General features: G+C 43.8%; 1 protein-coding gene across 1 annotated transcript in view; it reads left to right on the forward strand.

Moving 5' to 3' along the window:
- The first annotated feature begins 2,414 nt into the window (after positions 1-2,414).
- The window catches only part of LOC149281307 (myc box-dependent-interacting protein 1-like), a 36,019-nt gene continuing 19,668 nt past the window's right edge, over positions 2,415-18,765 (forward strand). Inside the window, exons 1-2 of the mRNA XM_089499491.1 lie at positions 2,415-2,498; positions 18,428-18,508. Of these exons, the coding sequence (XP_089355617.1) occupies positions 2,415-2,498; positions 18,428-18,508 (165 nt within the window). The remainder of the gene's footprint in view (positions 2,499-18,427; positions 18,509-18,765) is intronic.

Below are 18,765 nucleotides of genomic sequence, written 5' to 3' on the forward strand. Positions count from 1 at the left end.
AATAATAATGATAATAATAATATTCATAATAATAATGATAATAATAATATTCATAATAATAATGATAATAATAATAATAATAATAATAATAATAATAATAATAATGATAATAATAATATTCATAATAATAATGATAATAATAATATTCATAATAATAATGATAATAATAATATTCATAATAATAATAATAAAGATAATAATAATAAAACATGGGGGAAATCTAGGAACCGGAGATTTATGACTCTTGTTTGATGATGTAACATAAATGGTGATGTTTATCTTTCTTTTTGCCACAAAATTGGAGAACACTTGGTGTTTTCCTGCCCTGGGCTGCACGTTCTCTTCTCCTCTTATGTGTCTCTACCCTCGCCGAGACCCCCACCTGTTCTCTCCTCTCCCGTCCCCCCTAATATTCTGCTCGACGGCGCTCTCGATAGAATCTTTTTTCCAAACCTTTAAAATGTTCCTACGCTTCTGACAGCTGCGTCGGGTTCCTGCCAAGTTCTCTCCTTCTGTGCAGCCGAATCCTTTGTCCTTAACATTAACAAACCCACCGCGCTCCTGGGCCCCTCATCATTTCCCGGCATTCATAGTATTTGCCCCCAACGCTGTACCGCACCCCGTCCTGTGTCTGTCTGGTCTTCGTGGTCTCGTGAGTCTATCACTTGGACCTCTTCTCCTCCTTCCATGCCTCGTTGGTTCATCTCAGAGCCTGGAGACCACCATGTTTTTTTCATTTTGCTGATACCCCCTCCGACCCCCTATCATTCTTCTACCCCAATTACCCTCAAGACCCACTAGGCAATTCCTTACAGTAAGTGTTGCCAGTGTTGGTTCTTCATAATAGCGAAGAGGGGGAAACCAGAACTCTCCTGACGACTCTCCCTTTAGTGAATAATGCCCATTGTAGGCAGACTAGATGGGCAGAATGCTTCTTATCTGCCACCAAATTCTATGCGGGGGCTCCAGCGCATGTGGACTCATCGTCCTCATCCTCAGTTCCCCCCCAGCGATGGGAGCTCCTCGGGGAATGCCCCTAAGAACAATAAAATTCCAGAAAGTGGCAAATTTTGGGTGAAATGTTATGTCCGCGTCTCTCAATAGGTGAGATTTCTGGTCGGCGACGTCTCAGCGGTCACCGAGCGGTCACCGAGCCACCTGCAGACATAATAACCATTAATCTCAATACATTCACCGGAGTAAAAGAAACTGTTTCAAATTTGACACAAATATTTTAGAATATATTTGCCTTTTTTTTTTTATAAATGATGTCACATCCCTCTTTTTCTCCGTTTCTTCTTAACGAAGCTCTTACGGGAAACGGGTCACCTGATGCGAGTGTCTGCGATTCATAGAAAGAATCCCAGTTTTCAGATTTTTTTGGTAAGTGGAGGATTTTAGTTTTTTTAATTACCCCATAAATATCGTCACATATCCTCCAACGTAAATTCCTTTAGCGGGGGTTGGGAGATGATTACTGTTGTACAGCGCTGCGGAATATGATGGCGATATATAAAAAAATAAATAATAATAATAAAATAATAAAAACACTTTATTTTAGCCGATACAAAGTTTTGGTCTCCATGTGAGTTCGCCATTATATTTTTGCTTCCCTCCTGTAGTTCGTTAAATCCCTTTATGTATTTAAATGTTTCCATCCAATCCCCATCTCCCTCCTCCAAGCTGTACGTATTGAGACGTTACTTAGTATTTCTTGACTTTTGTCTGAAAAAGAGACTTCTGAGGTCTGGAACCCCAACAAGAATTACAAATGCCATTCTATTTCACGGCTATGGAGCGGAGACCATTCACTTCCATTATTGTTAATTTAATTATTGTTAATTAATAAGTGTCTGGTGTAACCTTCATTTCGCTTTTTTGTCCAAAGAGCTGACAATCTTTAAGCTCGCATGGAAACGACTCACATGGAAACATGAGGCCATTTTTTATGTGTATAAATACATTCTCAGGTTAATTATAACAACATATAGAATATAGAATTAAATAGGATCCATATGTTTTATTTTTAAAGCACCCACATATTCCATGGCGCTGTACAACAAGCAGACGCATCACAAAAATATTGCAGTTATTACATCATCATAACCACCCTTGCTGTTACAACACCCTCTTCTTGTTTGGCATTAAAGGGGTTACTAAGCCCTGCCCAAGACAAACCGAAGCCCCAGCCAGTCCTGCCTAATCCTGTCACCGGGGCATCAGGCAGCCAATCCCCTCCCTGTCCCTTTAAAGGGTTTCTCTGCGCCAGCAGCACGCTGTCTCTTTAAAAGGTTGGTCCAGCCCTGCCCGGCCTCCCAGGAGGGGGTGGTATATCCATTGTTTCTGCCAAAGGGTTTTTTTTTTTCCTCTCTCTCTGATCTGATTATTTGAACTGCAGTTAAAGGGAAGGTAAGATGGCTGAGCTGGGCAGCAAAGGAGTCTCTGCGGGGAAGATAGCCAGCAACATGCAGAAGAAGCTGACAAGGGCTCAGGAAAAGGTGAGGCTGGGGTAGATTGGGGAGGCTGGGGTAGATTGGGGAGGTTGGGGTAGATTGGGGTGGATAGAAAGGCTGGGATCGCACTGATCAGGCCGGCGAGAGATGGCTGCAGCCCGGTGTCCCCCGTGTCCCCTGTCACCGGGGCTGCATGCTCTGTACATGCAGTCTGTGTCCCCCACATACATGTGACAGGCTGGGGTGGGGTTGGTGGCACTGGGTGGCCTGATCATACCCCTGCTGGGTGGGTCTTCCTGGGATTATCGATAATCTTGTTATTGGCCGTTTTTTCATCGTATGTTACATACATGTGTGTTGTGTATATCTGGCCATATGTCATGTATGTAAAACGTGTGTTTAGTGTATTGCGGTGACTCAGGGGCTGCAGCCCCCCCCCCCCCCATGAAAAGGTTTAAATGACGATTTGTTTTCAGTAACAGTTTATATGTTTTGATACATTGTATCCGCTGGGATCCGCTGTGCGCAACGCGAGAGATCCGGGCAGATCCAGCGACACGCGTGAGATCTCCCACCAAGGGGCTGTCTATGTCACCCATGCCTCTGATCGGGGATCTATATGTCACCCATACATCTGTTCAGAGATCTATATGTCACCCATGCCTCTGATCAGGGATCTATATGTCACCCATGCCTCTGATCGGGGATCTATATGTCACCCATACATCTGTTCAGGGATCTATATGTCACCCATGCCTCTGATCAGGGATCTATATGTCACCCATGCCTCTGATCGGGGATCTATATGTCACCCATACATCTGTTCAGGGATCTATATGTCACCCATGCCTCTGATCAGGGATCTATATGTCACCCATACATCTGTTCAGGGATCTATATGTCAACCATGCCTCTGATCAAATATTTGGGCTTTGGGTTTCTTCTCTCCAGCTGGGGATTTGCCCTTTGCAGTGACCTGCGTGGGTACTGGGCAGTGTTCCAGTGGAGGGGACTTTAACATGGGGGGCTGTGGTTTTGTGGGATCCAGTAATATTAGTGGTAGTGGGGAGGTGGGAAAGCATTCTGTGGGGTACACTAATCGATGAGGGTCTGCAGCACTGTGAAGACTGAGACATTTTCATGTTGATGGGTTTCAGGATTATTAGGGGGCATTGTGGGTGTGACAGAATGTTTGTGGGTCCTTTTTGGAGAATGCATTAACCCCTGTGGGAAACCATATGGGGTTATTTATTACCCATGTGTAATTACATATATAATATATATATATATATATATAAGGGCAGAATGCACTAGTATTTATATAGAGGAATGCACTGCAGCAGCCCCAGGAGCAGAGGTCGCAGATGGTTTCCCAGAAATGGATCACTGGAGGGGGTTGGAAAACACCAGGGAGGGATAATTCAATTTTTAACCCATGTAGCACTGAGGAAACCGTTTTACAGGAAGGGATATGGACTTAGTAGAAAAGGCCCCATCCTTCCTGCTTTTAATTCTAAATCTTTACTGAATGAAACTGATGGAGAGGAACCCAGTTTAAAGAAATGCCGTTTAACCCCTTCTGTTCAGGAGGGGGCAAAATGTATGGGAAATACCCCTGTTTCTTTTTTTTTTAACTGCTGGTCTGGACTGTCATAATCCATCTGGGGGCTTTTGTGCTAAATGCAGCACTCAGAGAGAGTGCGCGGAGGGATCCCAATTAGAAAATACTCCTAAATCCGTATTGTATTAAATCCGGGGTTCATTTAATTCACGTCTGGCTCCCCGTGGATTGAGATATTACAGATTTGGACGGACACTCGTTTGGGAAGAGAGTAATAAAAGCACCAGGCGTGTTCTCGTGTTCCTGCTTCATCTTATCTCTGGTGACTTTGGAGACGAAATCTGAGATCACAGCTGATTCATGTGTAAAACATGCCCTTGGGGGTTATTCACTAAAGTGGGAGTTTGCTGGAGAGCTGTAAAGGGGGGGGGGTGTTCATATAGTTTAGGACGGGGCTGGCCCTGGTGTTTTTTTTTTGGGTGCCCAAAGAGACCTATGGCTTTAGTGTCATTAAAATGTCTTAACAGGTGGGGACTCTTCACTCAACCCCCCACCCCCCCCGCTCTGCAGTTTGATTTGCTAGAGGCAGCTGGGGAATTTGACCAGATTTGACCACTTTTAACCCAGGTTATTCGTCTGGAATGAGAGTAAGATCCTAGGCCAGGAGAGACATCTCCCACCTACCTGCATCTAGGGGGGCCATGTGGCTCCTTCAACTGGGGATGCTTATAATACATGCATCATACAGGGCACCAATGGTTGAAAGGTAGCCCTGAAGTATCTGTTGTACAAAAAAAGAAAAGCTCATCGCCATGATAAGAAAGCCTCAAGTAATGGGTTGTTAGGGGGGGTTACCACCTTCCGTCACCTTCTCAATGGACCCTCAATAAATAAGAGAAGCCACTAGCTTTAGGAGTATCCCCAGCCAATCCACCATAGTAGAGGTATATCCCCCCAACAATACCTTAGCAGTAGGGGTATATCCCCCCCACCAATACACTAGCTGTAGGGGTATATCCCCCATCAATACACCAGCTGCAGGCATTTCCACTCCCTGTATACCACCTGCAGGGGTATTCCCTTCCATGCTTCCACCTCCATCATGTTCTTTGGGGCCCCCTTGATCGTTGCCTCCGCTGACTCCATGACTGTGAATTCCTATAGCATTTTTCAGTAACTCCCTGGGGGGGGGGGCGGTTGGGTTGGTGCAATATCTATTTAAATGTATAGGATCTCGTACCATCCCTGGCTTCCCGGACTGGATCCGCATTTATAGCGTTCAGGCGGAATATAACCGGCATGTGACTGGCGTTGGCAGCTGCACTTTGTGTCAGGGCGTACGTTGCCAGTTTTATTAAAAGCTATGATAACATCTGCTTCTGCTGCTCAAATCTGATGATTACCGGCGACGCGGACCCTCACGAGGTCCCAACCGTGACTCTGCCCTCCTAATACCCAACCAGACCAACATTTCAACGGGCTGGGCAATAGGCCTACCCTGGGCATTAAATAGTTAACCGAACTGGCAGAATATCCTACAACTTTTGCAATTTTATTATTATTATTATTATTATTATTATTATTATTATTTTCTTTGTGGTTTTATTTGTAAATATAACAAAAATATGTTCAGGTCTGATGATGACATGTTCATGCACCACGCAGAATTACAGCTGTGTTGATTATGACTTTCTGAAGACTAACATTCTTGCTATAAGAGAAAAACTAATTTCGATGAATACCGAATGCACCGATATCGGGGACATTTGTTTTTTGGGGGGCTTTGGGGGGGGCAGATTGGGTCGGTCATATTCCCTCTATGAGAAGACAAACCAAAAAACCTTTAAAAAAATAAGTAATTATTATATGTACAAAGTGATTTCATGGGCAACAATCGAAAAGCATGGTCTTGTCACCATAGCAACAATGGAATGTCCCTGTTGATTGATCCGTTGTAATGGTTGCTATAGCGATAAGACCACTTTTTAAAATTTTGAATTAAAATGCATTTTAATAAATAATGCCTGTAAATGTTAGCATAAAAATAATGCAAAAAAAATTAAATAATAATAATAATAAAAAAATATTGTGCCGCCGGCACCAATAATCATCTAGATGTTGAAGTATTTAATGTTTTTTTTAAAATAGTAATGTTCTATTAAAATGTGCTGATTATCCTATTGTACAGCATTACGGAATATGATGGCGCTATATAAAACAATAAATAATAATAATAATACACAAAAGCTGATGACTGCCTTATATAAATATAATGTTAGATTATTCCCTGGTTCTGCTTTTTATCAAAACCGTGTAGGATCTTGAGTGTTAGCATTATGGGTTTTACGCATCTGGCGCAAAAGTTTCAAAGTGGTCTAATCGCCATAGCAACCAGAAGAATGATCTGATGAGATGTTTGCACCGGAATAGGTTTATATATTATATATATATATATATATATATATGTATGTATGTATGTGTATATATATATATATATATCACTAGTGAATAAGATAATTAAAATTTTAGTGAATAAGATGATTTTCTGGCATTCCTTTGCACCTGTATCACTGCCGACGGTGAAATTATCTCACAGGGTGTGAACCTGCGCGGCTCGCTTAGTCACAGATGTTTAGTTGGTTCATAAGCCCTCAGGACCGAACAAGTCAAGGGTTCAGGGGGTTAGGATGAGGAGTGTGCACAAGGTGTGTCCAAGCTGCTTTATTCATGGAGTACCAGCGATTTACAGAGAGAGTGCGATTAAACAGCGTTGTGTAATCTCTATGGATTGTAGACGTTCCTGTAGGGAGCAGTCTCACCGGATCGGACTTCAAAGAGGAGCCGTCACACCTGAGACTAAACTAACCCGGCGCTATATATCGCTTATGTCACTGGTGTTTTTATTTATTTATTTTTCAATTTATATTTTGCGGCTCTGACATCACATCTGCATACCTGGAAGCTCTCCTGGTTATTTCTCTCCCGCTTTGACCTGGAGTCTCCGGGTGAAGCGCTGATTCCCCGGGGTCTCTGGGTCAGTTTTTATTTTCTCCGGTCAGCGGCACGATGAGGAATAACGGATTTTTTTTTTACGTAATAGATTTATGAATTAGGACTGGATACATTTGGAAATGTGGCGATATTTCTTTAAATCTCGGTCCAGCAATGACCCGATCGGGTTATGGGAAAGTGATTGTAACATTTAAAGTGTTTTTAAGAGAAGAAACAATAACCAGGGAGTCTCTTCTCTCTCTCTTTTTTTTTTTTTTTTTATATTATTCTCTCTTTACATGCTCTCAAAAAACAAAACCCCATCCTTTCCAGTTTTTGATGTAATCGCGTTGGCAGGTTCCTCCGCCAGATCTTCGACTTAATGCATTCTGCAGAGGTCATCCGCATCTTGGCTCGCTCTGCCAGAACTTTCCCTGCCTGAAACGTTAATGCCTTCGGCCAGTGTATCCGGAGAGAGCGCGAGTCGGCTGTTACCCTCGATACGTGGGCTATGACCGGGTTTTTAATAATTAGAGCTTTATAAGGCGAACAGCCATATGCGGCATGCGCGGAGGGCAGCCGGGGAACCTGTTGGGTCTTGATTTGCAGAAAAACGTGGAATGTAATATAAAGAATCAGGACACTGTTGCTTTAGGGGCTGTGGTTAGAAGTGAGCGGAACCTCGCCAAAACCTTAATTGATTTTGCAACCTATTGCTGGCGATAGAAGAAGAAGAATGGATTTTATTTACCCCGTTTAATAAAAAAAATCTGTTTCCTGCTGTTTCTATACACATTATCGGGGCTTTTAGGGCCCCTCATACCCCGCAAACATTCTGACCTCCTAGAAAAGAGGGGCATCAGGGGACAGAAGAGGGGTATTAAGGGAGGAAAGAGGGTCGGGGGGGCTTGGTAGTGATGGCGTCTCCACGACATAAACAAAGCGGCCGATCGATCAATCTTTCTGATTACTTAAAGACGCTGCTTTTATAAGGAACGGCTGACGTTTAAATAAATTATTTTGAGTTGCGTAGGCAGCGGATCTCACCCGGGGACGATCCGCGTTTCACTCGGAGACTCGGGGGGGGGGGGGCGGGGGGTTCGGGGAGCGAGCTGCTTCTCTGAGTCTCCGGGTCATCGGGGAGAATCTCCGGGTCGCCGGAGCCTGGATGTTCCCGGGTATTCGTATGGCTAAAAAAAAACCCCTCTAGTTCAATCGCGTCTGACTTCGTGGATTGTGTATTTTATCCATCGTGCACAGCGTGGGCTGCAGCTTAATAAATAACGCTGATAATAATAATAATGATGCTGACCGGTAGCCAAGGGCCGCAGAGAGCCAATTCCAAGCAGTGGCGTGTCGTTGGAGTCCATGTGGACAGATCTGCCAGTATTGTGGTATGGCTCAAAAACCTCTTCTTATAAGGCTTTTGGTCCTTGCGGGCTTCTGTACGGATAAATCAGGGTCATAGCAAGAGGGGCAGCCACAAGGTAAGGGGCGTCAATGCGGGGCCCTTTTACTCCATCCCAGGCCCCAAAAGGCCCTTACTAAAGATGTTGGCAACAACTTTCCTCTTGCTTCTTCCTGTTTCGGACACACCGAGCTCAGCTTTGGCTCGTCTCGTCTGCTAAAACAGGAAGCGGCTTACAACTTCCTGTCTGGCCTGCTTTCTATGCTGTCTGCACTGATGGATCATGGGAAGCAGAGGGAAATTTGCATGAAACTCCCCTTTTGGCGAATGGAAAAAATACGTGACCTTCAGGGCTGGATCCAGTCATGGTTTTATCCTGAATGACATTTTTGTTTTAAATAAATAATTTCCGGAGATATGTAAGATTTTGGGGCAATAGGAGGGATAACGCTGGGGATTTAATTATTTCTTGTCCTCGGCTCGGTCTTCACCGATGCTTTGATAATTTTCCCCAGACCTGGATATACCAGAAGCTTCTATACTGTGAAGGTGCCGTCGGTTTAAAGAAACCGAGTCGTCTTCCGGCAGCTTGAACTAATTCCGAATAATAAAATAAACATAGAAATTTACTGAATCCAAACAGGACGTGGCGCGTTCTCGCGTTTTGACCACCGCTGCTGTTAGCTCTTTTTTATGCAAACGCAGGAAAACATACGGAAGTTGAAGATCTTTGAAAAACTAACATTTTCTGCTTATTTTTTTTATGCCCACATCAAATTTAGCAAACGAAATAGTCTGTTACTGATTTTTGCGCAACTAAATTAATTTATTTAAACAAAACGTTTAAATACATTTATTAAAACCAGTTTTTATTTAATCAGTGTAATTGATTTTGTGTTTTTTTTTTTATAAAAAAAAAAAAAAGGAACTGGTGCTTTTCTCTTAAATGATTTATTAGTCAAAGGAAGTTATGATTATTTTTTTAATTTAGAATAATAATATTATTTCTTTTTTAAAATATTTTCTATATATATTTTTTTAATTTTCCATTTGGAATAAACCGAAATAAATCTATAAATTCTGGGCTTTTAGAGGGTAATACCCTGTCCTTGTCCTTTTTAAATGTGATGCTGGTGCACGTATGACATCATAGGCCTGATGTCTAAATAACGGATCGGAGGGACGGACACGAAATCCCATAGGAAGCTTCGATCCATACGTTGGAGAAACGTCCGGCGTTTTATCTCCCGAGACTCTTTCTAACCGGACTTGGACTTTGGATACAGCTTGGTCTCTGTCAAATTTTAACTCCCAGAAGTATCCTTTTATGTAAATTTGCAAAAAGTAAGAAATTTGACCTATGCATGGTGCTGGCCAAAGTTCTACCAAACAGACTTTGATACAGTTTCCTTTTTTTTGAAACAGTTTTTTAGATTTCCAATCGCTTTTAATTCTGAATGAAGTCCAGAAAAACTAATGATGGCTGGAATTTAACCCTATAATGTGTTTTAACATCTTAATTAAAAATCCTTCTTTTTTCCCCCTCCCCCGATTTCATCATACTCTCTGTGTCCCATTCACATCTTTTGGGTAAGATTCTATTTTAGACCCCTTGCCTTGGGAATTGTGTTCCGATCACATGGAAACGAGGAACAGGTGGCGCAGAAATGCTTGTCACGTCACCCCGTCTTACTGTCCCGCACAGCTGTCACTAACCGTCCCCCGACGCCAGCTCTCCAGAGTCCGGGATATTTCTGGAAGGCGTTCGTTATTCTCGGAGGGAGCGCGGCTGGATCTGCGGATTGTATTGGGAGGGTCCGCCTGGCCCTGTTCTGTTAGCGGTTTTTTTGTTCTCAAATTTTTCAATGCAAAAGTTTTTTTTTTATTTTTCATTTTTTTTTTTTTTTTAAATCTTTTTTACTTGTTTTTTATGTAACATTTTCAAATGATTACATTACCTTAAAGCAAGGATTCTGTCTTTAACCCCCCCCATTTTCAAAAGGGGATTTTCCACCATTTTGTATTCCTAGTATCAGATTTACAATATTTTGAAAAATATTTTTTTTTTTTTTGCCCCATAATATAAATGTTTTCAGGCAGCTGCATATCAGCCGTTTGTATGATTCTCGCTCTGTTATCCGATCGCAATCTACTAACCCCCCGACTCCTTATCATACTGCCTGTGGGGAACAATAGAATGTCTCAGTCCTAATCACCTAGATGTACTCTGACTAATGAAAGTCTATGGAGGAACGGACTTCATTAGCATCGCCATAAAGCATCAGCTCAGTGTGGTGTTTGAGCCGGGAAACCTCGCCCAAAATATCACATGACTGACAGCAACGGCGGCTCCACGTCTGCAGATAAAGGGAGTTTATTGGGGCAAAATGAGATGAAATCAGGTTTTCTAACCTGGTGTTTTTTTGCTCAAATAATTTTTTTTAATTTCCCCTTTTAAGAATTTCTACACATCTTTATCTTATTTCTGCTAATTGTAATCTGTGTTCAAAACAGACGCGAAGGCCCGACACCCGCCGCCGTCTCATTCCTTATGTAACTTAATGTAAAGACTGGGCACTAACCACTGGTGGCGTTGTGATGTCACACAGTGATCTTCTCCCCCTCTCGTGCATGCGCAGCGCCTGATTTGGGTTATCATGCATTAAAAGGCACATTTTCCTGGACAGATGGGACATAAGTTGTCAGGACTCCCCAGTTAAATTCAGGACTGTTGGCGGCTATGCAGTTGCAGAAAACCCCGTGTCAGCCGCCATTATGCTTTGGCGCTGGGTTTGCGCTCTCGGCTTGGGATGGACGGCTGTCTCGTGGGTTTTGATGACTTTTATTCTAAAGAGGTCTCAGAATAACTCGAACATTTGTTGGAGGAGACAGCTGGGAGCGCAGGGCGATGGGGTAATAAATCCCCGCTCTGACATTTGAGTGTCAGCGACATCCATCCATCCATCCACCCACCCACCCCTGACCCCCATTTTGGGATTCAGACCCGGTGACATTTTGAGAATGGTGGTTTAATTATAGACGGTGACCGTTCTCAATGGGAAGGCAGGAGGAAGCCATAACTCTGTTTATCCTAAGCCATCCAGAGGGGCCACTGGGGAGGAAAAAATTAAATACAGAATGGAAACAACGCTCTATTTTTATTTAAGTTTTTCATCCAGGAACACCAAGGAGGAGAGACAGATTATGGACGGGGCAAATGTTTAATTATTTATAAAGATGGCAAAAGTGACGCCAGAACATCCCTAAAAAGCAAATGTAAGAATAACCAATAAACTCATAGGGACTGTGCCTTAGAAAAACAGGGAAGATTGTTATCATTGCCACGAGGTTCTGCAGCAGCTGACGTACTCTTTACCTATATGCAGGTGAAGTTACGCGAGACCCCGTGCCTTATATATATAATATATATATATATATATATATATATATATATATATATATATATATATGTGTGTGTTTGTGTGGAAATCCGACAGGTTTGGGCCTAATACCGGTCGTCATGGAAACCTTAAGGATGCATTCAAGCAGGGATACCAACCATAACGTACTGGGAGCAACATCACCAACTAGGAGGCTTATAAATGATCACAGCGGGGAGAATAGGAAGGAGTCAAAGTGTGCGACCTGGAGAATCTGCCCCGTCTCTCTGCGAGTTCCCGGCTACGCAGACGAGAAATCCCTTTATCACAAAAAAAACCTGGGTTCTATGTTTTATTAACATAATTTTTAGGAGGATTAAGTTAATTTCGTTACCGGCCCAGTGTATTCCCGGTTACACCAGTTGTTTCCCCGAGCCGCTGGGCGATGGCGGCCTCCATTTTTCTGCCAGTTCAGAACTTCAGGCGAAGCAAAGAGAATTCCGATCCAAATCCTTGTAACCCAATCCAGATGTTAAAAATAAAACTGCTGACGCTGAAAGGGATCGCGTTATCCGAGGCCGGAGGCCGTCGCTCAGCGGAGGCTGAAGCGGAATTCTGCCCGGTGTGCCCGTCGATGCAACGCGACTCCGCTTTTCATTGGAAAAGAATTCATGCCATTTGTGTTGGGTGTCCGCGAGAACGTAACCTATGACATCTCGCGTGACATCATTATACCCGAGAATATGATGGAAAAGACTCCCAAGTGTCTTTGTTTAGGAGGGGGCAGTCCCTTTTTGGCGCCCAATCCCTGTGCATGGTACAGAGATGCTGTAGATACTAAGCGCAGGAAGTTAAAGGGGGAGAAGCTGCAGCTCCAGAGCGCCAGTAGAAGAAACCCTCTGTCAGTTATTTGAATCAATGGGATGACTTTCTGTGCATGCGCGTAGGGGTCTTGTTAGACTACCCTCCCCTGGAGCATTCCCTGGCACTATGACAATTTAAAGGGACCCCTGCATTAATGGTCATAGGGGGTCTTTACTGTCCCCAATGGGGTAGACATAAAATGGAAGTGAACGCCGTTACAAAAACCGTAACTCTCGATGCAGAGAAAACTTTACGATGTGGGAAAAATGGCCGCCTTTAATATTAATGATGTCATTTTTATTATTTTTCCAGTTTTTTGGGGGGATGGAATCTAAGAATATGGAACTCTAAGTGCGAATGAGCGTCTTTCATATTTCTGGATGTTCTGCTTGTGTTTGTAGAAGGCGGCCGTGGCCCTTTACGGGGCATTCCTGCCGACAGCTGCCCAGATAATTACCCCGCGTTAAAGCGACATCCCAGCAAGCGTGGCTCTAAAACGCTCCGAGCGGAAATCATCGGCAGCTGCTGGGAAACGCTTTCCGTTAAGTGGAAAAACCCCAATCTGCCATAAATTCTTATATTTTTGGGGGTAAAACCTCCTTACGAACCTGTAATCTGCAGCCTCGAGAGGCTCCCGGAACGTCTGCGAGGATCCGGAGAGCCAGAGGGGCCGCGCCGTGGCCCCCCTCTATGTGATCCTCGGCAGGAGCAGCTCGGCCCAGGCCAGATCTTCCGGGAAGTTTATTTTATGGCATCCCGTCGGCTGATAAATGTTTCGCTTTCGTTTGTTTTATTCGGGTCAGAAAACTTCTTTCAATCAGCAGAGCGTTATGTTTGTAGCGCCATCATATTCCGCAGCGCTGTACAATGAGTAAGCAGGACGTAACAAGTAGCGCGGTTATTCTGCCCCTCTTTCCTCCCCTGATGCCCCTCTTTTCTAGGAGGTCGGAATGTTTGCTGGGTATGAGGGGATCGCAGGGTTCTACAGCCCTAAAAGCCCCGATAATGTGTATAGAAACAGCAGGGAACGGGTTAATAAATTAAACGGGGTAAATAAACCCCATTATTCTTCCTCGCATATAATACTGAAACACGTGTAAGCGTTTAATGCGCGGGGCACCGGAGCCGGGCAGGAAGACGCGCTTATCCCTTATCCATTTTATCCATTCGCCATGGAAACGGGCTATTTATAGCACATCACATACAGGATGCGTGTAAACCCTGGGGTTGGACGCTGCAGCTTCTGCTGTTGTTTTTTTTTGTTGCTGGTGAGGCAACCAAATAAACTATCCAATCCCATTATATTACCCTCTACCGCTTCTGCTGGGAGGCAGATCCCCCTCTCTCAGTGTAAATGTAAATAGTCTTCAACCGGCTGGAGTGAAAGCCTCTTTAACCCATCGAGTGCCAGAGAAAGTGGAGATGAATCCCAGAACATAAAATCACCGGTTCTTCGGGGAGAGTGAAGCACGGAGCGAAAGCGATGGCAACAAATGACTCCTCGGCAATTGGCGAGGAAAGTTTGAGGTTAAATCCCCGAACGCCCTCTGTGGCTGAAACGGCTTTTTCCCCCCCAAGGAGTCTGATATCCGGCAGCGCTTGTTGTTTTTTTTTAGTGTAAAAAGGTGCATTTTTCGAGCTTTTCTGGCAGCAAACGTTTATTTTTTGTTGCTTGAAATAAAGTTGCGATCTCTGCTGAATTTACTTCCTTGTCGCCAATTCGGGACTCTGGAACTCGGCTGTTTTTTTTTATATTGTTTTTAATAATATTAAAATCCGTCTCACAAAATCCCCCCACCCGCAAGCTGTGTTCAGGGGCCCCTCCCTGCGCATGTATCCTGTTTTACATCTAAATCCCTAAAAGCCCCGATAATGGGCATAGAAACAGCCGGAAACGGCTTTATAAATTAAACGGGGTAAATAAAATACATTATTTTGTTTGGATAGAAATCTCTGGAAAGGCCAGCAAGTCTGCATAAAAACTTCATGATGCAGCGAGTATAATTTTAGACGTTATGTGTCATGCTCAAGGATTATTCCTCCCCATTACGTCATCTCTTCGCTTTGGTTAAAGTGCATTGGTTCAGGCAGGGGGAAGAGAAGGAAGAGAACTTTAGGATAGGAAATGGATCAGATCATACTGGCCCTGCCACGGGCTGCCACCGGCCGCAGCTTCCACTAGCTGAATATAAAAAAAAAAACCTCCAAAAAAAATATCACGATTGACAAAATGAGTGAATTTTGTTATTCTAAGCACTAATATTATTTATTATTATTATTACACATTTTATATAAATTAATTTTTTTTTTTATTATTTAAAGCCTGGAGAATTCCAGACGTAGGACGGCTAAACCTTCCGTTTCCTAGCAACAGATTTAATATTTTTTATTAAAACCGACTCCAGAAAATGAATATTGTATCTCCCATCTTTCTTTGGGAGATGATGTCGCAGTTTGTGTAATATTAACCCCGTCCAGACCCGATGAATTAAGCTGTGGTTCTATAATGAGTGTAAGGGTGTGCGTGCGCACGTGTGTGGCTTGATATTTTTAATGGGGAGGGATATCGAAAAAGGGATTTTTTTATTTTTTTTTTTGTTTTTTGTTTTTAGGTATGACTCTCAGCTGAGATAACGGCAGATAGAGAATAGAGAAGGGCTCTTGGCTCCGGAGCGTGACGGAGAGATGGCACCAGCTGCAGCTGCCGTGTAACCGTACCCTCCGCTGAGTGATACGCTGTATCTGCGGGGTATTTGGGGGTAGATAATGAAGAGCGTAGATTATTAGAATTTCTATTCTGGCTTCCATGCGGGCTCTCGATGCTCAAATCATTTGACTCTGATCTTCGGGGACCTTCATCCCTCGAATGCCGGGGCAAAAAAAAAAAAAATCAAAAAAAAGTTTGGTTATGGGGCTAATGTTTATTGTTAACTTCCCCCTTTATTGAGCGGCGTTCCCCGGCTGTGCCCGGATCTGTATATTAAGGGCGACGCGATGCGTCCTTCGACTCGGTCTGTAATATTTGCGAAACGCGTTGGTTTATCGCCGGACAGAGCGCGTCCGGGAAATGCTGCCTTTCGTGAGTTTTGGTTCCCGCTGCTATCTTGGGCTGGAGGAATTTTTGAAGAAGTGAGAATGAAAATACCTGATTCATGTTCTTTGTAGTGATGATGATGATGATGATGATGATGATGATGATGATGATGATGATTAACCCCGTGAGTCGTGGTGAGGAGGTCTGCTGTTGGGTTCAGACTCGAGATCGCTCATCAGGAGAGCCGGGCAAAAAGTTTAGCCCTACTTTGAGTCTCCGCAGTCATTTGCGTCACTTCCGTTGTGACGTTTTGGTCACGTGACCCTTGTGTTATGTCACAACGCATGCCGTGTTTCAGGAAAAGTCGCTTTCGCGTTTCTCTTTACTTTTGCTGGTTTTACCGCAAAAAAAAGGGGAAGAAATTGTAACTTCTGCAGGAGCCAAATTTCGGTTGACCCGTCTCGACCGGCCAGCGCACCCCGGAACCTTCTAGTGGATTTAACTTACTGCACACACATCCCCTCCCCCTGCTTGGTAATGAGGTGGCGTTCTCCGGCTCGCACGCCGCGTGAATAATTAAAGATCACTAGAATAGGATGGCAGAACGCGGCGGGGAGAGCCGAGGTCGCCGGTTACCTCATCCTCACTCTGTCCTGCAATCGGCTGAACTCGGGAAATCCCAGATCTCCCGTTCCGTGGTCAGCGGCACCAAAAAATTTATAAAACCCATTTTAGTGGAAATTCTCACTTTTTGTTGGAAGCCAAAACTACAAGAAAAAGTTGTGACTTTCTGGAATTCTACCCCAATCTCAGGGTCTTGGGGCGAAGGGGCAGATTCTTGGGGTCACATGGTCTGGATCCGACTCCTTCATATTCTCTTCTGATTTAATGATATCCGAGTGTCCTGATTGGTTCTTTTCTCCATGCTATCTCACAGCTGGAATCCCTGCTTGAATACAGGTGACTCCATTCAGAATATCTTTACCTCCTGACCAGTCGTGGTTTCCCTAAAGATCATTATTAGAATAATCTGGTTGGTTCCCTTAACGATCCGCTGGAGTAGAACCTTTGTGATGGGTTATTTAAGGGTTAATACTTAGAAAATGTAGAAATTGTTGAAGAAACATAAAACTCAGAAATAATATTCAGCAAAGCCTTGAATGGCAGCCGGCAGGCGGGGGTTTTATTTTTTAGCCGCTGACTCTTAGAAAGCGTGAGATTTCGTCTCTCGCAGCCGTTTTATTGGAGGCGAGAACTCGACAAGCAAAGTAATTTCAAGTAGGAGGCGAGATAAACCGAGAGCGACGCTTACTTATCGGGAGTTTGTCATCAACCAGCCTGGATTCAGGACGTCGCCATTGAGGCTGGTGTCGGGGGGCGGGGGGGGTGTGACAGGGCCAGGCTAGCTGGCTCATGCGTCATATGAAGTTTAGCCGGGTCACGGAGCACTTTTGTGTCCGGTTCCGTATACCGTGACCCGGTAATATATTATATTGTGTTTATTGTGTAACCGGCCCAGAGACTGATGTGGATTCAGCCCCAGCCTTCAAAGAGACAATCCTATAATCTGGCTGGGGCTCTTAATCAGCCAACACAGCCCTGTCTGCCCAGACGGCACCCGCACTACAGGGGGGATAACACAGGTGGGGGAACCCATTGTATTCTGTAATCCCCTCACCTGATACATCCCCTGTATACTGATGGGATTTGTGATGGGATGTGGCTGATGGGATTGGGGGTTGGGTTCGGTACACATTGCATTGAGATTGTATAAAGTTCTGTGTGTTTGTAATAAAGAGAGTTCTTCTTGGTTTACTACGAATGGTGGTCTGGATGATCCGTGGATAGCTGAGTGCGATCCGTATGAGGGACTGACTGGTGATTCCTCAGCCCTCAAACAGGGGTACCCAGCCTTGGGTACGGTGACCCTGTAACAGAGGGGTCTACTTTTAAAAGATTAAAAGGGGATCATTCACCAATTTTCCACTTTTTATTCCTAATATAAAAAAAAAAAAATCTCATGAAAGTCTATGGAGGAACGGACTTCATCCCAAAATATCACATGGGGGTTATCACTGTATACAGCGCTGGGGGTTATTACTGTATACAGTGCTGGGGGTTATATTACTGTATACAGCGCTGGGGGTTATATTACTGTATACAGCGGGGGGGTTATATTACTGTATACAGCGCTGGGGGGGTTATATTACTGTATACAGCGCTGGGGGGTTATATTACTGTATACAGTGCTGGGGGTTATATTACTGTATACAGCGCTGGGGGTTATATTACTGTATACAGCGCTGGGGGTTATTACTGTATACAGTGCTGGGGGTTATATTACTGTATACAGCGTTGGGGGTTATATTACTGTATACAGCGCCGGGGGGTTATATTACAGTATACAGCGTTGGGGGGTATATTACTGTATACAGCGCTGGGGGTTATATTACTGTATACAGCGCTGGGGGTTATATTACTGTATACAGCGCTGGGGGTTATATTACTGTATACAGCGCTGGGGGGTTATATTACTGTATACAGCGCCGGGGGGTTATATTACTGTATACAGCGCCGGGGGGTTATATTACTATATACTGTATTTGGGGGTAGCGCCAGGTTTTAATGAATATTCTGAGCAGAATAATACGTCTGGATCAGCCACCAATATTCTCATGCGTTTATTCTGTAAACGGGCAATAAGTAACTTCGTTTTTGATGCTTTTTCTTTGGCAGGTTCTCCAGAAACTTGGAAAAGCCGACGAAACAAAAGACGAGCAGTTCGAACAATGTGTGCAAAACTTCAGCAAGCAGCTGGTAAGTCCGGCATCCGGCCCTCCGCTTCGCTCCCGCTACTGAAGTTGCTTTATATCGGCTGTAGGTGGAAAAATCCTCAAAAATGTTTTTTTACTTAATTTTTATAATTTTTTTTAAATTTATTAGGACTGTCTGCCCCAAAGAGCTTCCAATTTGTTGTTATTATTATTATTATTTATTAATCATTTCTGCAGTGCTGTGATTTTGCCGAAAGCTGACCAGAATTGTAAAATGAAATTCTAATTTATTTAGAATTT

Source organism: Sceloporus occidentalis, unplaced genomic scaffold (genome assembly GCF_023333645.1).
Source record: "Sceloporus occidentalis isolate IW3139 unplaced genomic scaffold, rSceOcc1.0.p SCAF_136, whole genome shotgun sequence".
Taxonomy (NCBI): domain Eukaryota; kingdom Metazoa; phylum Chordata; class Lepidosauria; order Squamata; family Phrynosomatidae; genus Sceloporus; species Sceloporus occidentalis.